Source organism: Drosophila elegans, unplaced genomic scaffold (assembly GCF_018152505.1).
Source record: "Drosophila elegans isolate 14027-0461.03 unplaced genomic scaffold, ASM1815250v1 contig_468, whole genome shotgun sequence".
Classification (NCBI taxonomy): domain Eukaryota; kingdom Metazoa; phylum Arthropoda; class Insecta; order Diptera; family Drosophilidae; genus Drosophila; species Drosophila elegans.
The window spans coordinates 3,368,116-3,384,735 of NW_024545855.1; the positions used below are offsets into that span (position 1 = coordinate 3,368,116).

The 16,620-nt window shown below is 40.3% G+C and overlaps 1 protein-coding gene across 13 annotated transcripts in view; it reads left to right on the forward strand.

Annotated features, from left to right (window-relative positions):
• The window catches only part of LOC108142948 (RNA-binding protein Nova-1), a 32,349-nt gene that overhangs the window by 9,186 nt on the left and 6,543 nt on the right, over positions 1 to 16,620 (forward strand). For 4 of the 13 annotated variants that reach the window (XM_017267075.2, XM_017267082.2, XM_017267079.2 and 1 more), the window contains one exon: positions 7,111 to 7,968. In XM_017267075.2, coding sequence (XP_017122564.1) covers positions 7,851 to 7,968 — 118 coding nt within the window. In that variant the 5' untranslated portion in view covers positions 7,111 to 7,850. Of the gene's footprint in view, positions 1 to 3,443; positions 3,533 to 7,110; positions 7,969 to 9,234; positions 9,363 to 11,819; positions 12,115 to 14,146; positions 14,484 to 15,378; positions 16,245 to 16,620 lie in introns of those variants that run through there. The other 9 variants (XM_017267074.2, XM_017267080.2, XM_041708963.1 and 6 more) reach the window with 8 other exon arrangements.

Here is a 16,620-nt window from a genome sequence, read left to right on the forward strand (position 1 = left end):
CGTTTTCCCTTTTTCCGAGGCGGAGGAAAACGCACCAACTACTAATGGATAGGGGCGAAAACTCATTTGACAGAAGACGACAGCCAAGTAGACTCATCCGAAAACGTGCCGCCAAAGTCAATGAGGTCGCACCTCGTCCACAAACTCCTCCTATTTTTGCCTTGCCCGGAGCTTTCGGCTTTCAGTTCGCATCAGTCTCTCATCCGCAGCGTCCTCATTCAAATTTGCCAGCTGGTTAAATATGCGTCTTGTTTACTTGTTTACCTCGTGAAAGCGATGTCCTTGCCGCCGGGCCTTAAAGTCCTGGCTATAAGGAGTTCTTGCCCTCGTTCTTCCCTTCTTTATGGCTTATGACATTTGCACTTTTGTTGTATTTGCATTCGTGTTGCCTTCATTTTGCTCTTTTGTCAAACTTCCGCTAATGCTCCTTTCAAGTGCCACGCCCCCTCTTTATCCTTATGGTTGGGGTGGCGGAAAACAGAAAAGCCCAGTGACTCCGGAGCAGTTATCAACTGCCAACTGGCTGACCCACACTCGCCAGCTATACCGCACTTAGCTCCTCCTCTGCGGCCATTGTTCATTTGATTTTATTTTTGTTGCCCCATTTTTCGGTGCTTTCCTGCCCCGATTTCTATATATACTTGTACATATACCTTTTCTCCGCCAGTGTGTGTTGTTGTCAACCCATTTGGGCTGGCTGCAATTATGAATTTGGGGCAATTGTTTGGTGTGCGCTCGGATGGCTCTGATTTGAGCAAAGAGTAGCCGGCATGATTAGGGCATTTCATTCAAAAAGGACTAGATTAGACTGGCCAGATAGGCCATGTGAGGTTTAACAAGTGCACAACCGGAGAAGTGAGTGGCATATCGTTTTGTCAGATGACACCATTACTGTTTGATGAGCGCATAGCTCCAGGACAAGTGTCATTGGGCTACTTATCGAGACTTTATAACAAAGCTTGTTTTTGTTTAATGCCAGAATTTAGTCACGACGCAAACAGGTCCGGTTCTGGAGTGAGTCACCATTTTGCATCGATACTTATCGTAGGCGATCCCACTTTTGTTCTACACTTATTCTCTGCTCTCAAAGCCATTACTCACCTACTTGTGTGCCTCCATAAATTTTTCAACATTTTCCCCACTGCGGAAAAGTGTGTTTTCCAACCAGTTGCCGCACTCGAAGACGCTGACAAGCCAAACAAATGAAACATATCCAGATTAGCAATGTCAATGTTGCTTCGGAAATGTCGGGATAAATTGCCATCGGCCCTTTGTCATCAAAAACTGAGGATGCCCGAGAGTGCCGTCCTTTTCCTTGTTGGCAGGCAGGGGCAACGATTTATCGCACATGATATTTGTCAAAACGCAGAGATAAAAAGATACACAAACACCACACACACTCGCTGATAGATACAAAACTGCTGTCAGCGCATTTGAGCTGAGCCTATGAGAAGACGATAAATGAGTCTGAAATGAGCAAACAAAGACGATGGCCCAACAAATGAGCCGGGGATTTTCGGCCCTCAAAAGAGTTTATCGCCGGCACTTGTGGCACAGTTATCCACACTCTCAAAAATCGATTTTCAAAAATAGAAAAGTTTTAAAAGTGCTTTTGTTTTGAATTTAAAGTCAAATACATTTTTAACAAATACTTAAATTATTACCAACCCTTCGATCAAGAAAGAATTTTTTGTATAGTACCCTACCATAAATAATAATACATAAATAACGCTAATAATTCTAAACTTATAAACCAATAAATTAAAATGAAAATTGGTCGTCGTTTTAATATAATTTTTATACCCTTGCAGAGGGTATTATAATTTCAGTCAGAAGTTTGCAACGCAGTGAAGGAGACGTTTCCGACCCTATAAAGTATATATATTCTTGATCAGCATCACTAGTAGAGTCGATCTAGCCATGTCCGTCTGTCCGTCCGTCTGTCCGTCCGTCTGTCCGTCTGTCCGTCTGTCCGTCCGTTTATATGCGAACTAGTCTCTCAGTTTTAAAGCTATCTGCATGAAACTTTCCCAAAAGTTATCTTTCTATTGCAGGTAGTATATAAGTCGGAACGAGCCGGATCGGACGACTATAGCATATAGCTCCCATAGGAACAATCGGAAAAATAAATGAAAAAAAATTATAACTTTGCTGTTTTTTAATTTTATGTTTAGTTCTTCGACATATAGCAATGGTTAAATATTTCAGAATTATGGTTTAAATTTCATCAAAATCGGACGACTATAGCATATAGCTCCCATAGGAACAATCGGAAAAATAATTGAAAAAAAATTGTAACTTTGCAGTTTTTTAATTTTTTGTTTAGTTCTTCGACATATAGCAATGGGTAAATATTTCAGAATTATGGTTAAAATTTCATCAAAATCGGACGACTATAGCATATAGCTCCCATAGGAACAATCGGAAAAATAATTGAAAAAAAATTATAACTTTGCTGTTTTTTAATTTTTTTTTTAGTTCTTCGACATATAGCAATGGTTAAATATTTTAGAATTATGGTTTAAATTTCATCAAAATCGGACGACTATATCATATAGCTTTCGTACAAATAATAAAAATATATAAAAGAACAATCAAATAATTAAGCTGCAAATCGTCATAGCTTCAATGTTTTTAAACATATACGCAAGTAAATCATAATTTTAATGTTTTCAAAAATATTTAATTCTTGCGATAGCTGCAAGGGTATATGAACTTCGGCTTGCCGAAGTTTGCTTTCTTTCTTGTTGTTGATATTTTTAAACTATTTGAGTTACCTATACTTTAAGCCCAGGATAATACATAAATAGTTAGTTAGTCAATACTGGTATAAATATTTGGATAACTCTGTTAAATTACAATTATTAATTGGTCTCCCTTGTTAGAGTTTTTCTATATTTTTTATGCTTGTAAGACCAATTCCTATAGGGTCTTATAGATAATTTCTTGGTTGTAGATTCAGTTTTTTTGAGAGTGCACTTAGGACCCGAATATGGCCAAAACTTAAAGTTTTATCAGCGTCGAGGCGTCTGAGACACGGCCGAGTCAACAAAAACAAAACAATTAAGCGAATGGCACTGGGAGTGGGATAGAGAACGATAGGTATAGGGAGACCGAGGAGCAAAGTGCAGCATATAGCGTAAACTATTTACTGATAAGAATATAAATACACATACACAAACGCGCTGAGTGAGAGAGCTCTGAAAACGGCTGAGCAAACACTTGCAAACCCAGCGACGAGCACTCGACAGTTTGTAGATAAAGTATCTGCCAGATACTCCCGCTCTTCTGCAGGCTCTCTCCCTCTATCGCTGTGAAACTGGCTATGGCTCTCTACCACTCTCCCTCTGGCAAGTGTTTGAATCTCGTAGATACTTTGGCCTGCCCGCCTCGAAACCCATTTCGTTTTTAATTGTTTTCAGTTTTTGAATTTAGTTGTATTTGATTTTCACGTACTCGCGCACTGCCCTCGCCGAAGTGTGTGTTATTTCAGAAGTTTCAATTTGGTGGGCAACTGCCGTTCAAGTCTCAAGTGAGTGTCGTGTCGTTAAGTGCTGGGAATCATCGCCACTGACAGTTCGCTATTTGAGAGCCCCACAAAGTGGTTGCACCCCCTAATACCCACACCACAATTCCAAAAAAAGTGTTTCGTGCCTTGATATAACATGTATGTGGTGCCCACGAGGGGCATTTATGCAGATATGTACAATACATACATTTAAGAGACGCTCAAGAACTGCTTATCGGACAGCAGAACATGCAAACAACACAGGCCTTTCAATTAGGCAACAAAGCATAAATCTCTCGCTCTGACAATGAGATGCGGGTCGCGTGTCGCCCCCTTTTTCAACAAAAAAAAAAAACCACCCAATTATAGTTCGAACTTCTCAAACTTCGTTCCAAACTTCTGATGTCATGCTCATTTTATTCCATAATCTGTCTCCACATTTCTCGTTTGCCTGCAAACAAGTAACTCACGAAAAGTCATAATTTCGTCATAATTCCAGGGGCGTTACGAGTGCCCCTTTGATTGATTTAGTCGCAAAGAAACCCCATCGCTTGGGTTTGCTATCTACGTCCCTGGTCGCCCGCCGCCTTATCGACAAACCAAAAAGTAACGAAAATAAACCTTATCGCCGTCGTCTCCGCTCGAGTGATAACTGTGAGTCCGACAGGGAGATAAGTTGGTGGCCCTATGTATGTAAGCATAAGCGTACGAGTGGCTGAGTAAATGGAATATTTTTTTCATTTATTTTCATTTTTTTCCGTTTCGCCATAAGAACTTTGATGATAAACCGGAAAGTGGGAGCAGAAATCGGTTCTTGCAGGCATCCTCTAGTTGTCGACGAACTCGACGGATACCACAAAGGGTGAATGATTCGTTCCATACATATGCCACATTTCTTATATAGAAAACTGGGCTCCAATGTGTATTTGTTATAATAAACTTGTGCACTTCTCCATCATGTCAGCCCACTTTCGCCATTCTGATTATAATTTCGTCGCCGAACTATCCTTGGGCTGATTGGAGAGTGCATTTCATGCTGCAGCTGTTTCCAATTCATCACCATTAACACATTTTCGGCTTGACTGCATCAATGACGTTTTCTCGTTGTTGTGCATGGCTTTTTCCTCTAATCATCGTCAAGGCAAAGCGAGCAAGAAAAAAAGTATTTTGCTTAAAATTTTCCCAATCCCATTTGGCCCGCTGCAGTTTTCAAGGACGCACGTAAAGTGAAAAATGTCGAGCACTTTGCGTGTTTTGTGGGAAGCAGCCGAAAAGCTAAAAAGCCATGTGGCATGGGGCAAGGGGCATCTCTGGGGACTTTTGCGGGGCACACTTCTGGGAGATTTTGGGGCCAAGCCGCAGCTAAATTTGATTGCCAGGTTGTCGCATTTATTATGCGATTTTTGTTCAGAGTTCTCCAAGTGACGCTATTTTCGATGCGCTCGCCTCGAGTGGGAATTCTTCTACGAACGTCAGCGAAAGACAACAAATAGTCAACCGAAAAGCATTAAGTGAATTAATTGAAAAACTCAAATGCCAAGCCGAGGCGCAAAAGCAACTGGTTCTGTTCGCGTCAATCGAAAACTCGTTCTCGCATCTCCAGCCACTGCTAAATCGATCTTTAGTTTCTTGATGTTCGCATTTGTGGCCCCACTAATTTCTTAAGTAAATGCAAATTTGTGCGACCTACCTGTTTTGTTCTCGGTGCTGCGCTGACGACAGGTGCCGCGCGCAGTGATTACACGGAACAAAAATATGGAAACTACCCACAGTCAAGATGAATTGTTAGTTTATGTTTGCTGGCAGTTGTTGTTAATATAAAAAAAGGGAAGTAGAAGCTGTTCGATCAAATTTAATGATTTATTTGCATATGACGTGATAAACTTTTCAATTATAGCTTGTGTCTTTGTTAAAATTGATGTTATAGAGAATTTGTCATCTGACTTTTTAGCCAAAGTGCCAGTTTCAAAGTCATAGCTGGACCATGAATTCCAAACATTATTGGATATATGATATTCATTTTTCTTTCTGTGCAGTGCATGCCATACAATGGCAAACTAGTATTTTATAGTACGCATCGCGCCGTGTATCTATGTATCTTTGCTTTTGCTTAGCATTGAATGTCGGTGGCTTTTGCCATCTCTTCGATTTATTGCTCATTTTGCTTTGTGGTCGCTGCTAAGCGGGCACGAACAAAAAAACAACAAACTTATTTAATGGTCAAGGTCGTTTGCAGTCAAATCGAATCCCCACCAACACAAGAAACGCACATTTGAGCCCCAGCACTACCAACAGAAATAAAATATAAAAATGTTTGTATAATTAAACGCCATTTTAAACAAATAAATGCGCGTTGTCTGTCGTCGCTGCAGATTTCGTTGTTGTTTTTGTGTTGGTCGCGCTTCGGTTTTTGTGTCGGCGCATTTTTAATTAGCAATGAAATCATAATAAAATAAAACATCTCATGCATAATTGAGTTGCAAGTTGGGTTTTCATTGCCAGCTTGTGAAAAAACTGGCTCAGGTATTCATAACTTACTAAACATGCGCTGTGGGGACGGACTTGTTTAGATAGGATTTAGGTGGAACGAATTTAAATTAACAATTCATATAGGTAGTATCAGGTTGTGACTTCTATTTGCTGGCAATGCGCAGAGATTGTAACTCTTTTGCTTTACATGGTATACTTTATTATAGAAAGCTATTAATTATTAGTTTTGGATTTAGTTTTAGTAAAGATGTTAAGTACATATGATAAATACAAATCATCGTTTAAAATGTACAGCTTTGATTTATAAGGCTTGCTTGTTTTTTACTACAAAAGTTAGACTAAACAAAAATAAACCGTGTTTAAGCTTTTATATGTTAGCAATAAGAACTTAATTTTAAAGTGAACATTTAGATACAGAGATTTCTCAGCCCTTCTAACCTGATTCCCTTACATTGGATATTTCTCTGTAGGGGGAAACTGTTTTCAAAACTATTTCTATGGATTCCTGTAATTCATTTTGTTGTCTGCTTTCAATCATATACCACATGTTCCACATTCACAAAGCTTGCTTCAAACTTATCTATCTCTACCCCCTCATCTGCCTGTCCCGATCAGTTTTGATATGTGAATGCCTTACTACACAATCCACGCTTTTAGAAGACCTGCCCGGTCCACCCCCCAAAAAATCCCGCCCGATTTCCTCCAGTCTCGCAAAATGCCTTGATCATTTTGTAAATAACATCTTTTATGTCGAAAGAACTATAAATCAAAGCAACTTGACTAAAATCAACTCAATTGTTTGTACCTATCTAAATGTTTGCTCACCTCTGTGTGTTTTAATACTCGAGAAATGCATTGCCACTCTGACAACTGTATCTATAACTACAAGTTTAATGCGCAGAACATACCTATATATTGCCTAAATGTTTACTGTATGTATGTATATTTATTATTGCTGCATAATTCACTCATAAATATTTTTTTCTTTTTCTTTTTTCATATAAACGTTTACAAAAAAAAAAAAACAAAACTCGCACATTCCACCACAAAACCACAAAAAAAAATCAAAAAACAAAAACAAACTATATAATGAAACGAATACTGAAATCTAGAAGGATCGTAAATAGAGTCTAAAGATATATATCTGCATATGCACATATAGCGACGTTCACGAACTGTCACTGTCGCTGTCACTGTAACTGAGAGCGATCGATAGCCTGTAACTCCATGTGTGTGCATAAGTGGCAGCATCAGTAGCGCACCCAAGGACCAAGGACCTCATCCACATAGCCCATCAATCTTTTAGATGCCAGTGGCGGATCTCCCCCTTTAAGGCATCGCATCGCATCGAATCGAATCGAATCGAATCGCATCCATTGGACAAGGACAAGGACTGCAGGACTGCAGGACAACAGGACAGTGACTGACGCATCCCGCGCTCGTTTGATCGTTCGTTCGCTCGCTAGCTCGCTCTATCGCTCTATCTCGCTCTCGCACGCACCAAAAAACCAAAACAGAAATACAAGAAAACAATACCAACCAAGCCAAAAACCAAATAATACCAAGCTAAACAGACGCCTCATTACCAAACATCGAACGTTTCGTTGTCGTTTAACCAAAAACCAAAAGCGAATCAATACCGAATCAATCCAAGCCAAGCCAAGCCAATCCAAAACCAATCCAATCCAATCAAATCAAATCAAATCGAAAAGAAACACTCCAAACTGCAAACGAGACATAGAAACAGAACAGTAAACTGTAGCAGAAACACCAAAAGCAAAAAGGCAAAAGATAAAGCTAAGGCAATCATCAGTCAAAGTCGATAACCAAAACCAGCAACATTCAGTTAAAAATGGCCGAAGACGCTACCATGGAGACATGTCCAAGTCCTGAAATCGGCGACTCACGCAAAAGGCCACTCGATTCCGATCCGGAAAATGAACAAACAAAACGCTCACATTTCAGTTCCGGTAAGTTGACCAAAATCCAATCCAAATCAAATTCCAAATCAAATTTCAAATCAAATTCCGAATCAAATTCCAAATCAAATTCAAATTCAAATCAATATCGAATCCCAATTCATTTCGCCAGCAGAAGGAAGAAAACGGAAAATATCTCAATCGCTCTTGCATATCCCCATTATCGTGCTCTCTCTCTCCCTTACTCTGTATTCTCTGTCTCTATATATCTGTCTATATCTATCTCTCGACTCGTTATCTATTTATCTATCCACTGCTCTTTATCTCCGATGCGTATAAATATAACTCATTGATTTGTGTTTGCCTAGCGTTTTTTGCCGATCGTGCCGTTTCCCTTCTTTGTTATATGGTCATGTTGTTGTTACCCCTGATATATATACTACTGTATATACCCAGTATCTATGATTTCGTCGCTTATTTGTTGTCTGTTGCTGTCGTTGTTGTTGTTTGTTAAGTTTCAATTAATCAGCACGAGAAATTCATTTGCAGTTTGCCCCCAATACGTTCGATGTCAGTTTGAGTTTCGCAACCGAAACGAACTGGCAGACTTTGATTCGTAATTAAGCCAGATATGGCGTATACGCCCCGAGGGCCCCCACCGATACAGCCCGGTACTTCTGGTACATTGGGTACATCTAAAAATGACTACTGGCATCTGGCTGGCGGCTGAATCTTTGCGCAGGATTTGGCGCCGAGACAACGTGGGCCCAGTTTGACCCAATTTTGGCAGTGACCTCCGCCTGCAATCTTCTGCAGCAGCCCCATCATCATCAATGGCCTGCAATTAGATACAAGTGCTAGCCCGTCCCTGGGTGAAGCGAGTGACATTTGAGCAGCTCCTCGACGAACTGCAAGCCTTATGGTGATTAGCATTTGAAAGAAGCTCCAGCTCCAGCCTGAGCTCCTCTCCGATCCATTGCCAAACCCATACAGTCCGACTGACCACGAGCTATTAACTGGTTGCTTTGCATGATTTGTTCGGCTCAAAAACCAGCTGGCAGTTCCAAGGTGAGCAGCGTGAGCAACGCAATCGAATCGAAGTACCTGTCGTCATAGCCACGAAAATAGCAGAAGGTGTAAATGTCTGAGTCGCCCCCGCCGCTGGCTTTTGATATTTAGACGGATAGCCAATAGACAAACACGTTTTCGAAGTTTCTTAATTTGTGGCCGAAGTGTGCTACTTCGATGATTGTCAATTGAGAAACGGAACTGGGGAGAAGACTATACTCAGTTTCCGTTCAGCAGAGCAGGCTATTTGGAATACGTAAGGGCGGACTAAAAATATCAAGAAAAAATTCACACAAAATCCATGTGTTGTCTTAATGTTGCATCAAAATTTTCAAGTTTTCATTTAAGTTCACGCGGAATGCGGAAGTTCTGTTCGAGTAAGTTCAAGTTCGTTAGATAGGTAAATATGAGTATTTTTCATTATTCCATTCTTCTTCTAAGCTCACGTAATTCTCGATGCCATTAATAATTTATGGTATAGTTCTTAAAAGAATTTGTTTACCATTGTATCAGCTGTTTGGCCAGGTTCTTCATTCAAACGTTTGCGTTTTAGATGAGCCCAGATAAATAGATACATTACGTGTGTACAGCTGGGCATTTGTTATTAATTAGGCTGTCTTTTTTTCTGGACATATAACAGGTTAATATGCATGCATTCGGGTATTTACCCACTTCGTTTATAAGTTGTCTGACAATTTATTTGCTTAGCTGCCTTGACAGTCATTTGTTTTGTTTAATATCTATTTAATTTTTTTCATGTTATTTATAGCTGTCATGGTTGAGTTTCTGAATAGTTAGAGAGAGAGCAAAACAAAGTGATGGTGATACACAGGGCAAAATTGGATCGTAAAATGTTTATAAACTAATATATATATTTTTTCAATATATAATATATATATGTATGCTTTGGACATGTTTATTATTCAAGGGCCTGAAATATACTTTTTTGTTTGTTTCTTAACGAGAATCTTTAAAATTTGAAAAATTAAACTTGGAAAAAGAAGATGTAAAGCCACATTTTAAATTTAATTATTGTGAGGGAATAAAGCTGTATTATTTAAAGCAAGATATAGTACATTTTACCAAGTTAAAATGCTAAATGCTCATTTTAGAATCAAACTGTTGGTCAGATAATTCTCAATATTTTATGTGTAATAAAGGCTAGAAATGCGTTAGTTGCTGGGGCTGCTGCAAAGGAAATGCAGTAAAATTGAGGAAAAACGTGGAGGTCTGGTGGTTGGTGGATGCGTCTGGTACTAGTACTGGTACAGGGTCTTATGTAATCAATGCTGGCAGCAGGGCAGCTGGAAATGTAGGGGGTGTATACGTAGCAGCACAGAGCTCAGGGGAAAAAGAGAGAGAGCGAGCGACCTGCTCTCGGAAAAACGTTGACAGCATGGCAAGCGGTTGACCTACTTTGATGACAATGCGGGTGCGTTCGTGTATCTGTGTGCGGTGTTTCTGCTGTTTCTGCTGTTTCTGCTGCTTCCTCGCTGTGGGTTTTTGCCTAGGAAGGAAGGTCCTGCGCAGTAGGACTCGGACGACTCGGACTCGGACTCGATTTCGGAGCCCATTGAGCTGCACTGCAGCATTTGGCGCCATTGCAGCCGCCACAGCAGCCGCAGCAGCAACGTCCTTGAGAGTAGGTCCTGCGAAAACTGGGTTGTTTGCGTTGCTTGGGTTGGCTTAGTTGGCTGGCTATATGGAATGCTGTTGCCTGGCCAAATCTCAAGTGCGTTTACTGCCTAAGGGCTGCTCTCTCTCACACTCTCTCTGGGTTTTGGCCACTATCTCTGAACTGGAATCTTGGTGGCTTGTTTTTGGGTTACCTTATTCTTAGGTGCAGTCCATTGTTGCGGCCCAAGTGGCCAAAGCATTTGGTGTGACTGCACTTGTAGAGCATCTCTGAAGTGGCCTACTAATAACTCGAGGGCTATCTTTTTTTGGGGCCAGTGATTAGGACGAATCGGGCTTCTTTTCGATAATTGGGTCATCACAAGCCCTTAAATTACGCATACGCAGTGCGGGTCACCACTTATGTTTTTTTTCTACCGCTTTGTTATTTTCATTAATATTTATCAAGTCTTATAAACTTGTAGCAAATTGTTTTAAGACATTCCCAGTTTGTTTCTATTAAGGATTCCACTATGATTAAAAGTGTTTGATATGGTTATATGATTAAAGGTGATTCGATTCGCATTAATCCTTTATTGACAAAATGTTAAGTCACAATTTTTTGATAACCACCTTTTCTTATCCTAAAGAATTCGCGTTTCGATTTGGTTGACTCATTTATTAAGGGTCTTACAAATGTCACAATGCCACGAGGGCACCTTGACAACTTGACAACCTGTATTCTGGAGTCTATAGTCATTACTTTCAGTTTGCCCATTGAATGCCCATTGATTGGTGGCTGAAAACGTGACACGTTCACTCTTTCCGCAGCTGGCTTATCACGTTGGCTCATTCCGTATCACATGTTGCCACAGCAGTTCCTATTTTCGACACATACACGCCCCCCTCTCGTGTCGCCGCCCCTTTTTGCCTTCTCTTTCTGACTCTCTCTCTATCCTTCTCTCTCTCGCTCTCTGTCTTTGTATCTGTTTAAAGTTGATAATGAACCGAGTGACATGGAGTGAAGTGAGGCCATCGACGGGGCAGCATTAGATCATATATACAGAGACATCATCATCATCTGCCCATGATCGTACGTACTATACACTCTGACTCATGACACGACTCTCCGTAGATTCGCTCGTAGATTCTCTCCCATTCTCCGATTCTCCGGCTCTCTCTCTCCAAAACTCTATGCTTGAGTCGCGGCTCCGTCTTCGTTTTGATCGGAATTCTTCAGTGCGGTTTGGTCGCTCGATTCGTGCGCTCGCTCGCTCGTTTGTCGCTCGTTTCTGTCGTTTTTGTCGAATTTCCAGCAGCTACCGCGCGCACACAGCCATTTTGCCAGTGATTTCTGTTTTGGCAGCATGTTGTTTGCCAGAACAACCACCACCACGTCGTCCACGTCGATCAGTCCGCCCGAAATAATGATGATGCAGGATCCACAGCAACTGGGACACCAACATCAACTCCACCAAATGCAGCAACCAGCTTTTCAGCTACAGCAAAGCTTCTGTACGTGTTTCCCTAAAAAAAGTGTATCCGTTCACCTGTTTTTCTTTTGACCTTGGTAATTAGCGTGTGCATTGGTAATTATAGGGTTTATCTCATTTGGTATTTGCGAGAAGCTTTGTTAACTGTTGTTTGCCCATCACCGGAGTACCTCGCACACTCTGCGTATGCGTAATATTCCGATATTAACATTAGGCAACAAAGTCGCGGCAATTAACGTCTTGTCAACTGGGTTTATCTAGCGTTTCAAGGACGCCTGTTTGGTTTGTTGTTCTCTGGTCTTGGAAACGCACACTTTTCCATCAATATTAGCATTCGCTAAACGCTGAAAAGCCAAACCAATACCCAAACCAACCAAAACCAAATCAAACCCACACAGAGCAATGTATTCAGTTCAATGCCAATCATAATGATTATTCAAAAAAGCACTAGACAAATGACAACTCGAGTTGAAGTTTGACCTCAGCTCAAGCCTGGGATCGGATTGGATTGGGCTTTATCAGTTCAGATTCTCGAAATCAATTTCGAGTTAGTTTTTTATAATTAACTCGAGAGTCGTTTGAGTACAAGTGCTCATTACTTGCGCTTAGGGCCCCCGAAAAAAATGTTAACTTGAAATGCGGGAAGCAAACGGCGGCAAAACGTAACCTTGAAAAGCGATTTGAATGTGGGCAAACATGTCTCGCACTCTATCTCAGCGACTGTGTGAGTGTGTGTGCGTTTGAAAGAGCCAAAAATAAGTCAAGACACACTCGCTGCTGGCCATGCCCAAAAACTGCTCAAGACGAAATAACAACCGAAGCAGAAAAATAAATAGAAATAAAAACAGCAAGAGAAATAACCCCAAGCTGATCCAAAGACGTGCGGGCATTTTACTTTTATTTTTCTTGGCAACTCTTCTTACTCTTCCTTTGTTATTCAACTGTCTCTGTTTTGTTGGGTTGGCATTTTTGGCGAAAATGTCCGAAAAATGTGTTATTTATGCGTGCCACAAATTCGCATTTCTATGCCAGCTCCAACCCAACCAGTAGCTTTTTGGCTCCATTGTGTAATCGGGGTTTGGAGCTTCGGCTCTGGCCAACCAGTTGTTAATTTGGCTGCCATTTGGCAAGACTCGCAGGCAGGTGTTTTTGGGTTGGCATTTCGTCTTCTACCGAGAGACTTCTCAATGGGGCGAGTGTAATAAATCAATTTTAAGAGCCGAAAGGGTTTTGGTCTGTGTGAAAGATGATCTCACAAAGGTATTCCAAAACGCCCACTTTGCATGTTTTTTTTCCCCTTTTTGTTTCCCCCTTCTGAGTGTGAGTTTTGTTTAGTCAGATGACATTTAAAAGCGTTTTTTTAATAATTGGAATTTAGTCATTAATTTGTACCTTCCGATTCGCTTGGATTGGTAATTCCTGAATTAATGCTTCTATGGGTTTGGGTAATCAGTAAATTTTGTACTCAAGTCAAGGTCTTAGAGAATTGGTTATTATTGACAGATAGTAATGGTGTTCTAGGCAGCAATACCCAACCTCCCCTCATCAGCTTCAGCTTTTCAGCTTCTGCGCCATCATCAGCGGACCTTATCAACTGGCTTCCGCTGCTTCATCAATTAAAATGCTTTCAATTCGCTCAATTCCATTTGACCATGATATTTGTTACAGCTTTGAATATACATCCAAACACTGTGTATTGCATATTACCGTTTTTATAATCGTTTCTGTTTTATATTTTTATTTGTAATTTTTTTTTTTAAACCATTGTCGTCCATGCATATAAATGTGCTTGCAATTATCGAAAGCCAGCCATAGCGCAAATATAATTATAGATACTACACAAAATATAAAAATAAATTGATGTGCATGCCACACAGCAGAACGATAAAGTTAAAAACGAAATGAAAACCCACAATGTATATAAAAAAAATAAGAACATAATCACGAACAGTTGTTTTTGTTGTTGTCCCCCATTTAAAGCGTGCGATTAGCAATAATGGCAGTACAAAAAGCGAGTACCTCTAAAATCGCGTATAATTTAAACTATCCAACAGCATTCCCACAAAACCAATGAAAACTCTCAACCCAACTCAACTCAAATGTGATAAACGCAAGCGAGCAAAGCAGTTAAAAACTATGTTGTGATAAAACTACGCAAGCAAAGACTTAAATAAAATAGAAAAGCCGAAAAGTTATTAATCAAATCGAAACGACTGAAAATCAAAAAAACTAAAATCAAAACAAATGCAACACATCGCCAGGCAGCAGCATCAAAATCATCTCAAAAGACCGCCGTCCTGTCATCGTGCCAAGCTTCAAGTATTATAGAAACAACTGCAACTTTGTGAACTCTGAACTCAACCCAACTCAACTCAACTCAACAGCTGAATGGTAAAAAAGCCCTGGCATTGATTTCTAAATGTCTTTCATAGCATTTCTGAATGTTGTGTAACTATCGTCATTAACAAACGCCATTCTACATGGACATACTACCTCTATATCGCCACAGCACCAATCGTCATCCTTCTCTCCTTAAAAGCCTACTAAGTCTGTGAATGATAAGTTTCATCCCAGACGGAGGACTTTAAAATCATCCAGTCGACAATACAATCCAATTCAATACCTTTGCTGAAGCTTGCTGCTGCCGCTCTCTCTGTCTCTGTCTGTTTCCCACTCCTTCTATATATTTATAATATATATTAGTTGCATCGTAATTGTTGTTGTTGTTATCGTACAAAATATATCTAAGCAAAAACCATCAAGAAACGAAAAAAAGGTCACGCACTAACAGAACAACACTAAAATCGCCATCCAAAAACACTAAAATATCTTATCAATATCCAACGTCAGCTAACTCTAACCAAATCGATTAAATTCAAGTCATCCGGAAGTCGAGCAAATCTACTAAACTGAACTCACTGCGAAGTCACCACTCTTTTAACCCGTTCTATATATCTCTATATATGTTAACTTACAACCACCGCATCATCATGAAGAGCATTTTCCCAGAAACAAAAAAGAAAAGCAACAAATGCACAGTCTAAATGCCTTACAAACTGCCATTAAACTCGATGTATCAATAATGCAATGTGCAAATCAGATATCAATGGAATTGCAAGCGGGAGAGAGACAGAATGCATAAGGTCCTTGAAATGCTCCATATCTATCTCTCTTCCGCTCGCCGCCTAAAACATGTGTGTGTGGGATCAGCATAAAAAAAACCTATAAAAAGCCAGCTTAATTTAAACAAATTTTCCATTTCTTTTTCTTTCGTTTATTGAACAAGTTTAATGATTAAAACGAAACAGAGCAATCGCAACCAATCCTATCAAATCAGGCACAAAATTACAAATTACAAATTACAAAAAAAAAAACAAATGAATAAATAACGCATAAGAGTCGGTTGAATAAGGAACGAGTACGAGTACGTGTACAAGCATAGTCGATTCAAGGCAGAATCAATTCCGTCGCAAGCAATTCTGAAGACTGAACGGGAACGGCAACAATTCCAAGGCAAAATGGAGAGTTTTACGGAAAGATTTATGGACAGGACGCCCGAGCAGCTGATTGCGCAGTTTGGCTTTAGGTACTTAATGGACCAGGCGCGTCTGGCTCAGCAAAAGTTTGAGCAACAGCAGCAGGAACAGCAACAACAGCAGCAGGAGCAACAGCAGCTACAGCAGCAGCAAAAGCAAAAGCAACAGCAACACCATAAACAAGAACCAGAAAATGAACATCCCACATACCGATATCAACAATCAGAGCCCACACATATGCAGCAATTAGCTTGTAACAATCAGCCACGACATTCCACAACCACGTTGTCGCCATCATCAACACATTGGATGGCATTGGACGGCAGCAACATAAGCAACATAAGCAACATCAGCAACATTGTCTTTGGTAGCAATCATAGCAACGCTGCATTCTCATTAGCCGCTCATAGCCACAATCAGCAGCAAGAAAACCCGGCTAATCCCAACCATGTTCCACCTGTTCGTCAGATGGATCAATCTTCCCTGAGTGAGAATGGGTCGCCGAACGCCTCGCCACCAGGTGCCCAAACGCCGCCAAATGCAGCAGCTTCAAGTGCAGCGGCAACAGCAACCACAACGCTTGGAAACTATAAGACTAACCCCTGCTGGTGTTACGGTGAGTCTGAATCAGAATCAAGAACAAAACGCAATCAACATCGGCATAGAACTATTCTAAAGTTGCGCACAACTTCCTCTACTACTACACCATACATAAAATGTACACCACTTCTCTATATATCTATAACTATCGAGCTCGCTACAACCAACCAACCAACCAACCAGCCAACAACAGCATCAATCACCACGTCGCCTCATTCTAAATGCCGCCAGCAACTTAAACAAAAAAAAAAAGAAAAAAAAAAAAAAAAAAAAATAGAAAAGGCTATGAAAAAGAAAAAGAAAAGCCCTAAAAACAAGAACGCCAAAATGTCAAACGAAGCGAACGCCGGACAAGCTATAAATAATTTAACCATTAACATTGCGTTGAAAGT